The sequence below is a fragment of the Piliocolobus tephrosceles genome, chromosome 16 (genome assembly GCF_002776525.5).
Source record: "Piliocolobus tephrosceles isolate RC106 chromosome 16, ASM277652v3, whole genome shotgun sequence".
Classification (NCBI taxonomy): domain Eukaryota; kingdom Metazoa; phylum Chordata; class Mammalia; order Primates; family Cercopithecidae; genus Piliocolobus; species Piliocolobus tephrosceles.
Genome location: NC_045449.1, coordinates 76,294,669 through 76,308,414, shown reverse-complemented (window position 1 = coordinate 76,308,414; position 13,746 = coordinate 76,294,669). Strand labels below are relative to the sequence as shown.

Here is a 13,746-nt window from a genome sequence, read left to right as displayed (position 1 = left end):
GTAGGCCCGGCCGAGTAGCAGCGCGCATGCGCGGCCTGCCTGGCGGTAACCATGTGACGGACCCGGAAGCACGAGGGCAGATGCTAAATGATGGCCTTTTGACATTTGCGTGCGTTCACTGGATAATTTTACCAACTACGTTGGTTTGGGCCCTTACAGTTTACAAAGTAAAGAATAACACTCCTCCAAGAAATTGATTTCAGCTAAGCAAAACGGCTTAATGGTAGTGTTGGACTCCTCTGCTAATTATAAACATTTTATGAAATCAGTATATGTGTATTACAGAAATCAGAAATGAGAAATAAGAACATGTCTGGAAGAGTGTGACATAAGAAACATAACTTGTAGGCATATTTAACAGACACCAGCAGTTCTCTGGATTCCCCATGTTAGAGCCTTTCTTTCTGTCCCCTGAGAAGTGAAAATGAAATCCAAAGACCCCCAACTGACTGCACGAACCCCCTACTGGCTAAGGAGATCCCAGAGTTACCTTGAAGATAGTTCTCACCCATGACAGATGGGAGGTGAGACACCTGTTATTACGGCCGGCCCTTGGCTAACTACCATTAGGTTTTCTTTGCCAAGAGCTTGATGGAAACCAGCTCTTTCTAAAGACTACACTGCTGATAACCCTCCCATTTGCAGTTTCAGCACAATTGACCAGTATTCCTTACTGAAAAGAGATCACTAACCATGGAGTGGTTCTGGCCAGATGACATGACCCTCATGAAGGGGCCTGAAGCTTCACTGTGGTTGTGTATGTTTCTCTCTTCAAAAACATTCATGACTCCTCCTGTAGCTTGCTAAATACGTATATTTACACACTACTCTGCAAAGATTCCTGTTCCCTTTGCCCCTCCCTGGAAGTGTCCGTTTCTGGCTTCTGGCCAGAGGCAGTGCTTCCCTGCCTGTCAGAATGGCCACCCTGCAGGCTGAAATCCTTTATGAGAAATAAAGCTCTCCTTTCCAAATGTATGAATCTCATCATTCTTCAGCTTGTCACTGACCGTCGGGTTCTTCCTGCCCGCTGCACAGACAAAAAGTCAATTCATCAAGATTGCAGCACGACAGGAAAATAATTTAATTGACACCTGGCAGGTCACACAGGAGACAGAGTTATTACTCAAATCAGTCTCTCCAAAGGCTCAGCGGTTAGGATTTTTTATGGACAATTTGGTGGGCAGGGGACTAGGGAATGGGTGCTGCTGATTGACTGGGGATGCATAAGGGTGTGTGGAAAACGGTCCTCAAGCACTGAGTCTGCCTCAGGGTGGGGCTACAGGAACCAGTTGAGTCCTGAGTCACAGGTTAGGGTGGGTTCACTCTGAAAAACATCTCAAAAAGCCAATCTTAGGTTCTGCAATACTGATACTATCTGTAGGTGCAATTTGGGAAGTTGCAAATCTTGTGACCTCTGACTACATGAATCCTGAGCAGTAAAGGATTGTAGAAATCAGGCCTACATTTTAGCAGAGTTCAGGCCCCTCCCACAATTCTAAACTTGTGGCCTTTAATTAGCTATACAAAGGCAGTTTCAGACCCAGAAGAGGGAGGTGATAAGTTTTAGGAAGGGACTATTATCATCCTTGCTTCAAGGTTAAACCATAAATTCCTCCCAAAGCTCCTGAAATTAGCTTGGCTTATGCCCAGGAATAACCAAGGACAGCCTGGATGTCAGAAGGAAGATGGAATTAACTATGTGAAATTTCTCTTTTTTTTTTTTTTGAGACAGGGTCTCACTCTGTCACTCAGGCTGGAGAGCAGTGGTGTGATCACAGCTCACTGCAGCCTCAACCTCTTTGGCTCAAGTAATGCTTCCACCTCAGCCCTGCCAGGTAGCTGGGACTACAGCTCGCATCACCATGCATGGCTAAGTTTTAAGCTTTTTGTAGATACAGGGTCTCCCCATGTTGCCCAGGCTGTTCTTGAATTCCTGGGCCCAAGTGATCCACCTCAGCCTCCCAAAGTGCTGGGATTACAGGTGTGAGGCACTGCACCCAGCCTCTCTCACTGCCTTAATCTCTGCAAAGGTAGTTTCAAGTTGACACTTCAATGTTGAGGCTGGGCACAGTGGCTCATGCCTGTAATCCCAGCACTTTGGGAGACCGAGGCAGGCACGTCAGTTGAGGTCAGGAGTTTGACACCAGTCTGGCCAACATGGTGAAACCCTGTCTCTACTAAAAATACAAAAATTGACTGGGCACGGTGGCTCACGCCTGTAAGCCCAGCACTTTGGGAGGCCGAGACGGGCGGATCACAAGGTCAAGAGATCGAGACCATCCTGGCTAACACGGTGAAACCTTGTCTCTACTAGACTCCATCTCAAAAAAAAAAAAAATTAGCCAGGCATGGTGGCGGGCACCTGTAGTCGCAGCTACTTGGGAGGCTGAGGCAGGAGAATCGCTTGAATCCAGGAGGTGGAGGTTAGAGTGAGCCAAGATCATGCCACTGGACTCCAGCCTGGGTGACAGAGTGAGACTTCATCTCAAAAAAAAACAAAAAATTATTATTTATAGTTTTCAGTTTGTATAAATTTTTACAAATGCATCAATAAAATTCAGGAAGTCTTAAACCTCTAGATTACTCAAATTCATGTCAACATCTCTCAGAAAACATCTCCCCTCAACTTCAGCTTAAATAAAAGGATAATTTTAGGTTGGCATTTGTATAGTTTTTTGGCTAATGTTTTAAAAACATAACTAGCCAGGTGTGGTGGCTCATGCCCGTAATTCCAGCACTTTGGGAGGCTGAGGTGGGTGGATCACCTGAGGTCAGGTGTTTGAGACCAGCCTGGCCAACATGGTGAAACCCCATCTCTACTAAAAATACAAAAATTAGCTGCATGTGGTGGTGGGTGCCTGTAATCCCAGCTACTTGGGAGGCTGAGGCAGGAGAATCAGTTGAATCTGGGAGGTGGAGGTTGCAGTGAGCCAAGACCATGTCATTGCACTCCAGCCTGGGCAACAAGAGCAAAACTCCATCTCTAAAATACAAATAAATAAATAAATAAATAAATAAATAAATAAATAAATAAATAATAAAAATAAAAACATAACTGTAATATGGTTGAAAGAACAAATTATGGCCTGGTGTGGTGGCTCATGCCTGTAAACCCAGCACTTTGGGAGGCCAAGGTGGGAGGATTGCCTGAGCTTAGGAGTTCGTGACCAGCCTGGACAACATGGTGAAAACCCATCTCTAATAAAATACAAAAAATTAGCTGGGTGTGGTGGCGTGCACCTGTAGTCCCAGCTACGCAGGAGACTGAGGCAGAATTGCTTAAACCTGGGAGGCAGAGGTTGCAGTGAGCTGAGATCGCACCACTGCACTCCAGCCTGGGCAACTCTGTCTCAAAAAAAAAGTAAAAAAAAAAAAAAGAACAAATTACAATCACCTAATTTTTTAAATCAAATAGCCAATGTCCAGTTTTCCCCATTTTCTCATATAAATCAGGATCTACATAAGGTCTAGTATGTTCTATTAGTCTACATTACAATTGATTCATATGTTTCTTAAGTCTCTTTTTCTATGAACTTACGGAAGACATTGAAAAGTCTCTCTTTAAAAATAAAAACTTGATTTTGACATAACTTGAGACCTACTTAGAAGTGGCAGAGTTCAAGCTGGGCACAATGGCTCATGCCTGTAATCCCAGCACTTTGGGTGGCCAAGGCAGGCGGATCATCTGAAGTCAGACATTCGAGACCAGCATGGCCAGCATGGCAAAAGCCTGTCTCTACTAAAAATAAAACAATTAGCTGGACGTGGTGATGCGTGCCTATAGTCCCAGCTACTTGGGAGGCTCAGGCAGGAGAATTGCTTGAACCCGGGAGGCAGAGGCTGCAGTGAGCTGAGATGGTGCCACTGCACTCCAGCCTGGGCAACAGTGTGAGACTTTGTCCCAGAAAAAAAAAAAAAAAAAAGTTGCAGAGTTCCTGATTTTAAAGTTGTTGTCATTTTTTAAATTTGTAGGTTCTATCAATATCCTTCTCTCCTTCTCCTTGTATACATTATTAAAAAGTCAGGTCATTTGCCTGTAGGATTTCCCATGTTGACAAAAAGAGGCAAATTGTAAAATATTTTAAGAGATTCTGAGCCAAATATGAGTGACCAATTGCCAGCGACATAGCCCTTAGGAGATCCTAAGAAAATGTACATGGTTAGGTTACAGCTTGGCTTTATACATTTTCAGAAGACGTAAGACATTAGTCAATACATGTAGATGTACAGTGGCTCGGTTCAGAAAGGTGGTGCAACTTGAAGTGGGGGGACTTCCAGGTCATAGGTAGATTCAAAGACTTTCTGACTGGCAATTGATTGAAAAGGTTAAGTTATGTCTAAAGACCTAGAATCAACAGAAGGGAGTTTCTAGGTTAAGATAGGGGCTTGTGGAGACCAAGATTTCCATTAAGCAGAGGAAGTCTCCAGGTAGCAGGCTTCAGAGAGAATAGATTGTAAGTGCTTTTTATCAGAGTTCTCTCCTGAAGCAGGAAAAAGACCTGGAAAGGAACAGGTATTCTCTACAGAATGTAGGTTTTCCTCACAAGGGACAGCTTTGCAGGGCTATTTCAAAATACGTTGAAGAAATTTAATGTGGGGTAAAGTACTTCGATTTCTTCCAGGGCCTCCTATCTGTCATGTAATCCTATACCAGAGTCAGGCTGGAATTTGGTGTCATTGCTACAGAGTCTACTTTGTCAGTCTCAAGATCTGTTTTTTTGTTGTTGTTGTTGTTTGTTTTTTTGTTTTTGTTTTGAGACAGAGTCTTCCTCTGTTGCCCAGGCTAGAGTGCAGTGGCACCATCTTGGCTCTGCAAGCTCCGCCTCTTGGGTTCACACCATTCTCCTGCCTCAGCCTACCGAGTAGATGGGACTACAGGTGCCTGCCACCACGCCCGGCTAATTTTTTTGGTTTTTTTTTTTTAGTAGAGACAGGGTTTCACCATGTTAGCCAGGATGGTGTCGTTCTCCTGACCTTGTGATCCGCCCGCCTTGGCCTCCCAAAGTGCTGGGATTACAGGCGTAAGCCACCGCGCCCAGCGGGCTCAAGATCTGTTTTAATGTGAATGCTGGTCAGCTGTCTGCCTGAATTCCAAAAGGGAGGAGGGAGTAAGGTATGTCTGTCTCTCCCTTCCCATCACTGCCTTAACTAGTTTTTCAGGATAACTTTGGAATGCTCTTGGCCAAGAGGAGGGGTCCATTCAGATGGTTGAGGGTTTGAATTTTATTTTTGTTTTACACCCGCAATTGCTGACTTGTATCCTTGTAGAATCCTTTAGTACAGTCTTGTCTTCCGAATTTCCAGTAATTCACTCTAGAAGCTTGTTCACTTTCAGCTTAAATTTTTTTCTGGCAAGACTACTGCATAGATGGTGTTGTGTACTTCCAGTATCTGACCTTTTTGCGATGTTAATTAGCAGTCATTGATGACATTGCCTAGGTCCGTTAATTCATAAGGTGATGTGTTAATCCTGTTTCTTCTTCATTTATTAGCGGGAAAACTTCTATAATGAGACATTCTTCTCATGCAGTATTTGGTTACTCTGCTGTAAATTTCATAAAGGGAGGACAAATGCTTGATGCTTTCCTTTTATTAACCAGGCCACAAACTGGGGAGAGCTTGCCAGCATCCTCCAAAAGTGAACACAGTTAAAAAATACATTATTATGAATTACAGCCTGGAGCACCTGAAGATTTTCAATTCATTGAAATTACTGTTCTTATTCATGCTCAAATCTTCTTTTTTGGCAATAAGAACCGCTTCAGTTACGCTTCTATGTTGGGAAGACGCTCATAGGCTTTGGTAAGTTCTTTGCTTTTGGATACGTTTCCCCGCACGTTTCTCTTTTCCAAGAAAACTGGTTCCTTTAGCAGGAACCACCCGACTCCTCCTGTGGCTCCGCCCGGGTCCCGGAAGTCCGTGCAGGCCCGCCCGCGATCCCGGAAATCCGCTCGGCTCCGCCCCATCCAGGAAATGCTTGCGGCCCCGCCCCCAACCCCGGAAGTCCGCGCGGTCCCGCCCCCGAAAGTCGGCTCCGCTCAGCTCCAATCCCGGAAGTCCGCGCGGCCCCGCCCCCGCCAGTTCGCGTCTCTCTGCTGCCGCGCGGGGACCGCTGTGCTCTCGGTAGGCGACTGGGCTGGGTGGGCTCAGCACTTCCTTCCCGCTCCGTGCCGCGTGTCCCGGCACCCTTGGGCCCACTCCGGACGGGGTTTGCGTCCTGGACCCGCTTGTCGGCTGCTCCGTGTCCCGCCCTGCCCGTCGCGGGCGGCCTCCCGGCTGTTCAGCTGCAGGTTGGCCACGGCGGCGGGAGCCCCCTCGACCCGGACAAAGAAACGAGCGCTCGGTGCGACCAGCGGCGCGGGGGGCTCTGCCACCGCGCGTGGCTTGTGTCTGCGAGTGTGCTTGTGTGTATTTGTGTGTGGAATGCCGGGTGTTTGGGGAGCAATGCGGTAACTGAGGCCCGGGAGGCAGCCCGGTCATATACCAGCATCTAGGATTGGTTTTGTGATTTGAACCCACTATTTTTAATTTTTTTGAGACACAGTCTCACTCTGTCACGCTGGCTGGAGTGCAGTGGCACGATCTCGGCTCACTGCGGCCTCCACCTCCTGGCCTCAGGTGATCCTCCCAGCTCAGCCTCCTGAATAGCTAGGACCACAGGCGTGCACCACACACCGGGCTAAGTTTTAAATATTTTCTGTGGAGACAGAGTTTCACCATGTTGTCCTGGCTGGTCTTGAACTCCTCGATTCAAGCAATCCGCACGCCTCGGCCTCCCAAAGTGCTGAGATTATAGGCATGAGCCACCGTGCCCAGCCTGAACCCCCTATTTAATGTCAGAAATTTGACTTCACAGGGAAAGCCCTGAAAAACTACCAGAACGGGGGTCCCAGGGGCCAGTGTTCAGAGCAAACTGTGAAGTGGCAGGGCTGTTGCAGTCCGTGCAGAACCCGGTGTGGAAGATTAGCCCCTTTGGTGACTCGTCGGTTCTGGCCATTTTAGGACGCTCCACTGTGCAGTCTGAACTTTCAGCAGGTGGAGGAAGGCAGAGAGAGAGCTGAGACTGTTGGTCTGTGCCAGTATGGCCTGAAGCCATGAGGGGACTTTCAGTTCCTTTTCTTGGTGGAGGCCAGCACAGGGGAGAGGGGGTGCTGATAGGTGCTAGAAGCTCAAAGGCTGCTGGGGGCTAGCAGCCTCCTCAAGACATTAGGTTTCCAGATAGGATGGGCAGGTGGTGATGCAGCTGTAGCTCGTGAGTCTGAGGGGGAAACAGCCCCCGTGCAGTCGGTGTCACTGTGAACGGAAGAAGGTCTTCCTTACACAGGAAACGGGGTCTCTGGGGGATCCAGTGATGTTCCCCACCACAGAGAACAGATCAGATTGGCTGATGGTGTCTGGGGCTGCAGGTGACTTAGTTGGGGGACCTGCTCTTGGCCTCCAGCCTGGGCCTGATGGCATGGGCGCCTGCCTGTGTGCAGGCCCAAGGGCTCAGCTGCCTCGGTCTGTCCCCAGGCCCCTCCTCCTGTAGAGAGTGGTGCTGCCGTCTCGGGATGTACCTGCAGGTGGAAACCCGCACCAGCTCCCGCCTCCATCTGAAGAGGGCTCCAGGCATCCGGTCCTGGTCCCTGCTGGTTGGTAAGGCTCTCGGTGTCCCTCCCCAGAACCCCAGAATTGGAAGCATGACTTTCAAAAAGGATGAAAATGAAACAAAGTATTTTCTGTTTTTTCTATTACCCTGAAATCGAACAGCTATTTTGTTTCTTTGTATCCATTCAAATTTTATCCTGTGTACTTGGTTTCACAGATAATGCATGTCTATTTTGTCCCCTTTTAACCACTAATATCCAGAGTATTTAATACTCTATGAGCTTTTCTGAGGTCACCGTATTTTCCTTTGGACTTGTTTTGAACCATGTGATGGGTGATCGTGGGTTCCCATTTCTTTTCTCCCGTGATCCTCAGAGAAATCCTCAGAGAGGATCCTCAGAGTCCTTCGTAGGACTCACAGTCCACTTAGCCTCCTGTCCTCCGTCCCTACTCACCAGTAGGGTCCTGTACCCTTGGGGACAGCTGCACTTGTGTTGATACCGTGTGAGGAGTGGGCTGGCTGTACCTCAGCAGCTGTGTCTCTGGGGCCCACCTTTTTTGTGACATGCCACAGCCTCCTGTGTGTTTTGCGTGGCACGCCGTGTTGTAATTCTTTGTGCACAGTCTTCAGGCCTCACCACGTGCTGCTGGAGTAACACCTGTGTCAGTTCTGGAGCCTCACACGGTGGATGTGTCCAGTAAATACTGTGAATAGTGTATACTGTGTTTTGTTTTTGTTTTCTTTAGTGATGAAGTCTCGTTATGTTGCCCAGGCTAGTCTCAAACTCCTGGGCTCAAGTGATCCTCCATCCTTGGCTTCCCTGGTAGCTGGGATTACAAGCGTGTGATACAACGCCCAGCTATACTGCATTATCGAGCCAACTTCCTGGCTGTTTCCCCTACTCTGAACCTGGTGGTCTGTAACCCCTGACCACAGCTGTTCCTATAGTGCGAAGGGCCTGCTCATCAGGGGCTGTGGCTCGTGGTCCTGCTGCACCGGGGAGGAGGTGGGGTCTTACCTGGATCAATAGGCAGGCAGTCACTTTCTCTTCATAGGAATCTTGTCGATTGGCCTGGCTGCTGCCTACTACAGTGGAGGTAAAGCACCCCCTGCCCCGCCCCCCGTGACGGTCTCAGCTGTTTGGAAAACAGAGAAAAGAAGGAAAAACCATCCTTTGTGACCATCCATGGGGCAGCCTTTAGGATCGGCATCTCTGCCCCTTGATTGCTGGTGGCACCGCGCCCCTCCACGCACTGCGGTTCTTCCGCACGCCCATCCCGCCCAGCACCCAGCCTGCATTTCACTTCTTAAGTCTTCTGCATTTTTGGGTCATCAGATATTACCGGAAAGATGCTCTTGAGTATCTGTCTAAGATCCAGCTGTGGGGTGAGGCGTCCTTCCCACCTGCCACCACCACTGGGCCTGCCCAGACAGGCAGAGGCCCTGTGCACCCCACCTGCCTCTCTCACGTGGACTCCGGGGGTCAGAGCTGGGTGGGGTGTGCCGCATATGGGTCCTGAGTGGCCAGGGCAGGGTCAGCAGCACAGGAAGCTGCCCAGGCGGTCCTTGCAAGCGTGGGGGAGGCTGCGCTAGGCGGGGCCTCCCGTGGGCACGTCCCTGGAGCTCACAGGCTGGCACCCTATGTCCATCTCCAGATAGCCTGGGCTGGAAGCTCTTCTACGTCACAGGCTGCCTGTTTGTGGCCGTGCAGAACCTGGAGGACTGGGAGGTAAGCTGGCTCGGGTGCAGGACAGAGTGCAGGGCTGTTCAGCTCCTGGGTTTTCTTGCAATGGGAATGAAAGGAGGAGGAAGGGCCATGGGTGGCCTAGCGCCTCCCCGTCCTGAAGCGTTGGTCCCTGCTTGGAGGTCTCCATTCATCAGGACATGGCCCCTGCACTCACCTGGGACCATTCTTGGCCAAGGAATCTCCCGAGGGCATTTTTCTCTTAGAGGCTCCCTGTGACTGTCTTCACCAAAGTGCTTTCTTCCCGGAGTTGCCACGATGGGATGCGAGTCAGCTTTCCCCGTAGTTGGCCCTCCCACCTCGGAGCCCCTCCTGAGTCCTTTCAACCTGGCCCAGTGCTGCCCTCTGACCTCCATGCCTTCATTTGCTGGTTCCACTGCCGCCCTGCGCTTGTTTTGCCTGCAGTGGAGCAAGCACCCGCTGCACCTGCCCAGCTCCCGCACCTGCCCAGCTCCCCAGTTCCCAACGGGAGTCAGGTTGGCTGCAGATGTCCAGCTCTGACAGAGCAGCACCTGCAGCTTCAGGGCTCTGGGTTCTGACTGGGAGGGGCCCCAGCCCCTCTTCTTGAGTGTCTACCCTGGTGAGGGTGGGGGTGATGCCCCAGCGGCCTTGGGGTCCCTGTTCCTGGAGGTTCGTGGTGGTCAGTGCCTGTCGGTTTCCAGGAAGCCATCTTTGACAAGAGCACAGGGAAGGTTGTTTTGAAGACGTTCAGCCTCTACAAGAAGCTGCTGACTCTTTTCAGAGCAGGCCACGACCAGGGTGAGTTGTGGGGAACCTGGGGACGCGGCGCACTGTGGGCATCTGGGTGACCCCCGGGACCTGGCGGCGGGGGGCCTAGAAACGCCTTTGGTCCAAGCTCGCCTGCTTGGTGACCAGGGTTGTGTCCTGCCCGCCGGACGCAGGATCCCACAGATACGCCCCACCTGCTCACCTGCTCGGCGGGGTCCTAGAGCCTCCTGGGTTCTTTAGAGGTTTGGCCCCTGGGGAGGGTGGGAGGAGCAGAGGTCTGGAGGAGCAAGGGTCTGGCAGAACAGGGGTCTGGCCCAACGTGCTTGGGCAGCCTCTGTTTAGCTGTGTTCTCTCGCCTGCCTGACAGCCACTTGTCCCCAGGTACAGTCTGGCCCCGGCAGCAGGTCACAGGGTGGGGCAGGGAGACCATGGCAGCCCACGGGCGTTCCGGAGTGGGGCCACCTGGCTTCTTGCGGGCCTTGGCCCTGCTCCAGCTTACCTGTGGGTGCTACTAGGCCTGCAGTAGGGGCTGGAAGGTCCGAGGAATCCCTCACCCTTGAGCCTGGGCAGTGGTCCAGCTGTGGTCAGTACCAGTTTCCTGTAGATGCTGCTGCACAGACAGAGAGAGGCCCCAGGGTCCGGCTGCCCATGCATAGCCCCAGAGAGGGGACAGATTCTGGCGACCAGAGTTGCTGGGCAGTCTTGGGTTTAGTGCCACAATGCTGTGCTTCTGACAGGCTGCTTCCTAGATTCCTGCAGGGACATGGCCAGGGCATTGGCCCCAGGTCACCGTGGCTTTGGGGAGAGGAGTTGCAGGCCTGGCCTGGGCTGTGAGAGGCAGCGGTGCCGTTTTCTGACAATGGTTGGGGCCGCCCTGGTACCCAAAGAGGTGGCTTCCCTGAGTTGCCACAGGAAATTGCAGGGTGGCCCTGGCTCGGCAGCCAACCTTGGGGAAACAGTACAGTGTAAAGATGGCGGCCTCGCACTGAGTGAGTCCCCGTGGTCGGCAGTCCCAGGAGAACCAGCAGGCTGTGCACGTGGCCTGCCAGCCTGCACCGCGGGCACATCCTTCCCACCTGGAGGACCCTACACTGCTGTCAGGGCCACAGCAGTCCTCCAGGACCCAGCCTCAGGCAGGAAACAGCAAATGCTTTTGCTGCCCACCAAGTGTGGCTGTCGCTCTCGATGGCGCCAGTGGCCCTGGTGTGACTGCCGGGCAGCACGTGTGGGCGGGGACGGCTCGGCCACTGACCGTCTCCCTACAGTGGTGGTCCTGCTGCATGACGTCCGCGACGTGAGCGTGGAGGAGGAGAAGGTCCGGTACTTCGGGAAGGGCTACATGGTGGTGCTCCGGCTGGCGACGGGCTTCTCCCACCCCCTCACGCAGAGTGCAGTCATGGGCCACCGCAGGTAAGGCTGTGGGACTTTGATCTGGCTGGAGCTGCAGCTGTGTCAGGTGACTCCCATTCCTGACCGCCCAGAGCTATGGGGCAGCTGGGAGAGGAGATGAGTTTGTGGACGGGACACAGAGGGGCCCACATTAAGCGTGTGCAGGCTCAGGGGCAGCCCCCGTGGCTGGGAGGGTAGGAGCAGGCCAGGAAGTTCTGGGTCCAGTTTGGGAGCCCCGGGGCTGCTGGAGGTGGGTGGTCGAGGAGGAGTCTGCTGTGGGGTCTCATGGCGCCCTGTGCCGAGGTGACCTGACCTTCCTCCCATTGCCGGCCTCGCCCAGTGATGTGGAAGCCATCGCCAAGCTCATCACCAGCTTCCTGGAGCTGCACTGCCTTGAAAGCCCCACAGAGCTGTCTCAGAGCAGTGACAGTGAGGCCGGCGACCCTGGGAGCCAGAGCTGACAGCCCCGGTATGCCTGAGCCTGTGCACCACCCACAGGACCCGTGGCACATTCCTGGTGTGCCTGAGCCCGTGCACAGCCCACAGAACCCCGTGGCCTTGGCTTCAGTCGGTGCCTCCAGCCGAGTTGGCCTCTTGCCTGCTCACGCTGCTGCTTTCACACTGCACGAAACAGCAGGCCGGACCAGGACACCCCGACGTTCTCCATCGTGAGGCCTGGGCCTGCCTTCCTGCAGCCGGAGGTCTCGCCAGCCCTGGACTTCTGCTGGGGGCCACAGCCAGACCTCGGGCGAGTGGAGAGGCTGGGCCCCTGTGGGTGCTGATGCTGCGTGTTGTCCCCGACAGTGTCCTCTCCCTGGGTGGACTTCCCCAGCGGTCAGGTGCTTCCCCAAGGGCAGCGAGGGGCAAACATCCGGGGCCTACCTGGCTGTGCACGCTGAAGCCACACTGTGGAAGCTGCCCCTCCCCAAGGACCCACCTCCCTTGATGATGCCAGGATCTCGGCACATAGACCGCTCTGCCCCTGTGGTCGTCACAGAAAGGTTTCTTTGTTCCTTACCCTCAGCCTCAGCAGAAGCTGCGAGGCCAGAAAAAAGGTCAGCTCTTCTAGTATTGTGCAGTGCTTAGAAACCGGGAGCTCCGGCCGGACGCAATGGTTCATGCCAGTAATCCCAGCACTTTGGGAGGCGGGAGGATTGCTTGAGGCCAGAAGTCCAAGACCAGCCTGGGCAACACAGCAAGATCCTGTCTTTGCAAAAAAACTAACAAGAAAAATAGGAGATTTTCTGCATTCGTTGAGTTCCAGCCTCTTTCCCCCACCTTGTAGGAGCTGAATGCCAACCATCCTGACCCGCTGGGGCTCTTGGTCTCCTGAGCGCACCCAGGTCCTCTCAGGTGCAGTGTGCACCGAGCGCGCCTGGCCTGATGCCCTGGCCTGTGAACCGGGGACTCCTGGGTCCTGTGAGCCCCGAGGCGGCAGGCCCAGGAATGGCTGGGTAGGACCGGGAACACCTTTGCCCCAGGTCTGGCTGTGGCCTCGGTGAAAGCCGACAGGAGAGAGGTGGGACCCTCCTCCTCAGTAGTGGCTGCCAGCCCCTCTTTGCAGGACATGGTCATAATAACCATAAATAACCCTTCGCATGTCACCCGCGGCTTCCACTCTTTATTTTCGAAGAGTCAGTGTCACAAAGCGGGTCTCCCTGTGCTGCTTCCTTCTGTGTTTTCTAGTCTTTCCCCAGAGGTTGCCCAGGGCCCTCAGGAACTGTGTGTGGGCCAGACACTGCTGGGCCACAGGGTGCAACACTCACGTGGGCCCCTGTTGCCCTGGCTGACCGTTGGCAGCCCAGAGGCCCTCAGCCCACAGCAAGAGCCCCCTGGCACGAGCTGTCCCCTCAGGGGTCCTGAGCAGCGTCCCTGCCAGGGCTGGTGGGTGGGGGTGGGGGGGTGGCCACCTCGCTGAGGTCCTGCAGTAGAGCTTGCAGCCGCTGCAGACTGGGGTGCACGTTCTCCTCCAGCCACTCTTCCACGGCATCCGGGTAGAAAGCCAGCTGCAGGGCGGCCTCCAGCTCCTGCACGAGGGTGCTCCACTGCGCCAGGAGGCTGCCGGTGAGGGCGCCGTGAACGCGCAGTCTGCACACTTGGCACTTGTCCTCAACCCCATGGTCAGTACTGCCCTGTGCCTCAGCTTACCTATGTGTAAAATGGGGCTACTGACCCTATCTCATTGGTGTGTCTGGAGGAACAAGTCAGTGACAGCTGCACATCTGAGACCAGAGGGCCCTTTACAACTAGGGGCTCACCCTCCACACTCTCTCTAGTTGAGGGACATGTCAACAGC

At 53.2% G+C, this 13,746-nt stretch overlaps 2 protein-coding genes across 4 annotated transcripts in view; one reads left to right on the top strand and one right to left on the bottom strand.

Annotated features, from left to right (window-relative positions):
• Positions 1-5,208: 5,208 nt before the first annotated feature.
• HEXD (hexosaminidase D) overlaps positions 5,209-13,746 on the bottom strand; it is a 33,043-nt gene continuing 24,505 nt past the window's right edge. The window contains exons 13-16 of one of the 2 annotated variants that reach the window (XM_023194108.2): positions 10,264-13,508; positions 8,607-10,002; positions 8,043-8,292; positions 5,209-7,556 (exon numbers count right to left, since the gene is read on the bottom strand). In XM_023194108.2, the coding sequence (XP_023049876.1) occupies positions 13,301-13,508 (208 nt within the window). In that variant the 3' untranslated portion in view covers positions 5,209-7,556; positions 8,043-8,292; positions 8,607-10,002; positions 10,264-13,300. Of the gene's footprint in view, positions 7,557-8,042; positions 8,293-8,606; positions 10,003-10,263; positions 13,599-13,746 lie in introns of those variants that run through there. The other variant, XM_023194109.1, reaches the window with a different exon arrangement.
• LOC111527670 (cytochrome b-245 chaperone 1) lies at positions 5,998-13,054 on the top strand. 2 transcript variants are annotated; one of them, XM_023194111.2, is made up of 7 exons: positions 5,998-6,123; positions 7,513-7,635; positions 8,644-8,685; positions 9,244-9,317; positions 9,995-10,091; positions 11,327-11,471; positions 11,791-13,054. In XM_023194111.2, exons 2-7 carry the CDS (start codon positions 7,551-7,553, stop codon positions 11,909-11,911), a joined length of 564 nt encoding a protein of 187 aa, XP_023049879.1. In that variant the 5' UTR covers positions 5,998-6,123; positions 7,513-7,550; the 3' UTR covers positions 11,912-13,054. The 2 variants fall into 2 exon arrangements, with proteins under 2 accessions (XP_023049879.1, XP_023049878.1); XM_023194110.2 differs by having other exon boundaries at positions 6,059-6,343.

Bases quoted from the DNA above. Each gene is read 5' to 3' on its own strand.
- LOC111527670 (XM_023194111.2), top strand. From the start codon at position 7,551: ATGTACCTGCAGGTGGAAACCCGCACCAGCTCCCGCCTCCATCTGAAG. The intron at 9,318-9,994 runs GTAAGCTGGCTC...GTCGGTTTCCAG, and splicing joins AGAACCTGGAGGACTGGGAG to GAAGCCATCTTTGACAAGAG. The intron at 10,092-11,326 runs GTGAGTTGTGGG...GTCTCCCTACAG, and splicing joins CAGAGCAGGCCACGACCAGG to TGGTGGTCCTGCTGCATGAC.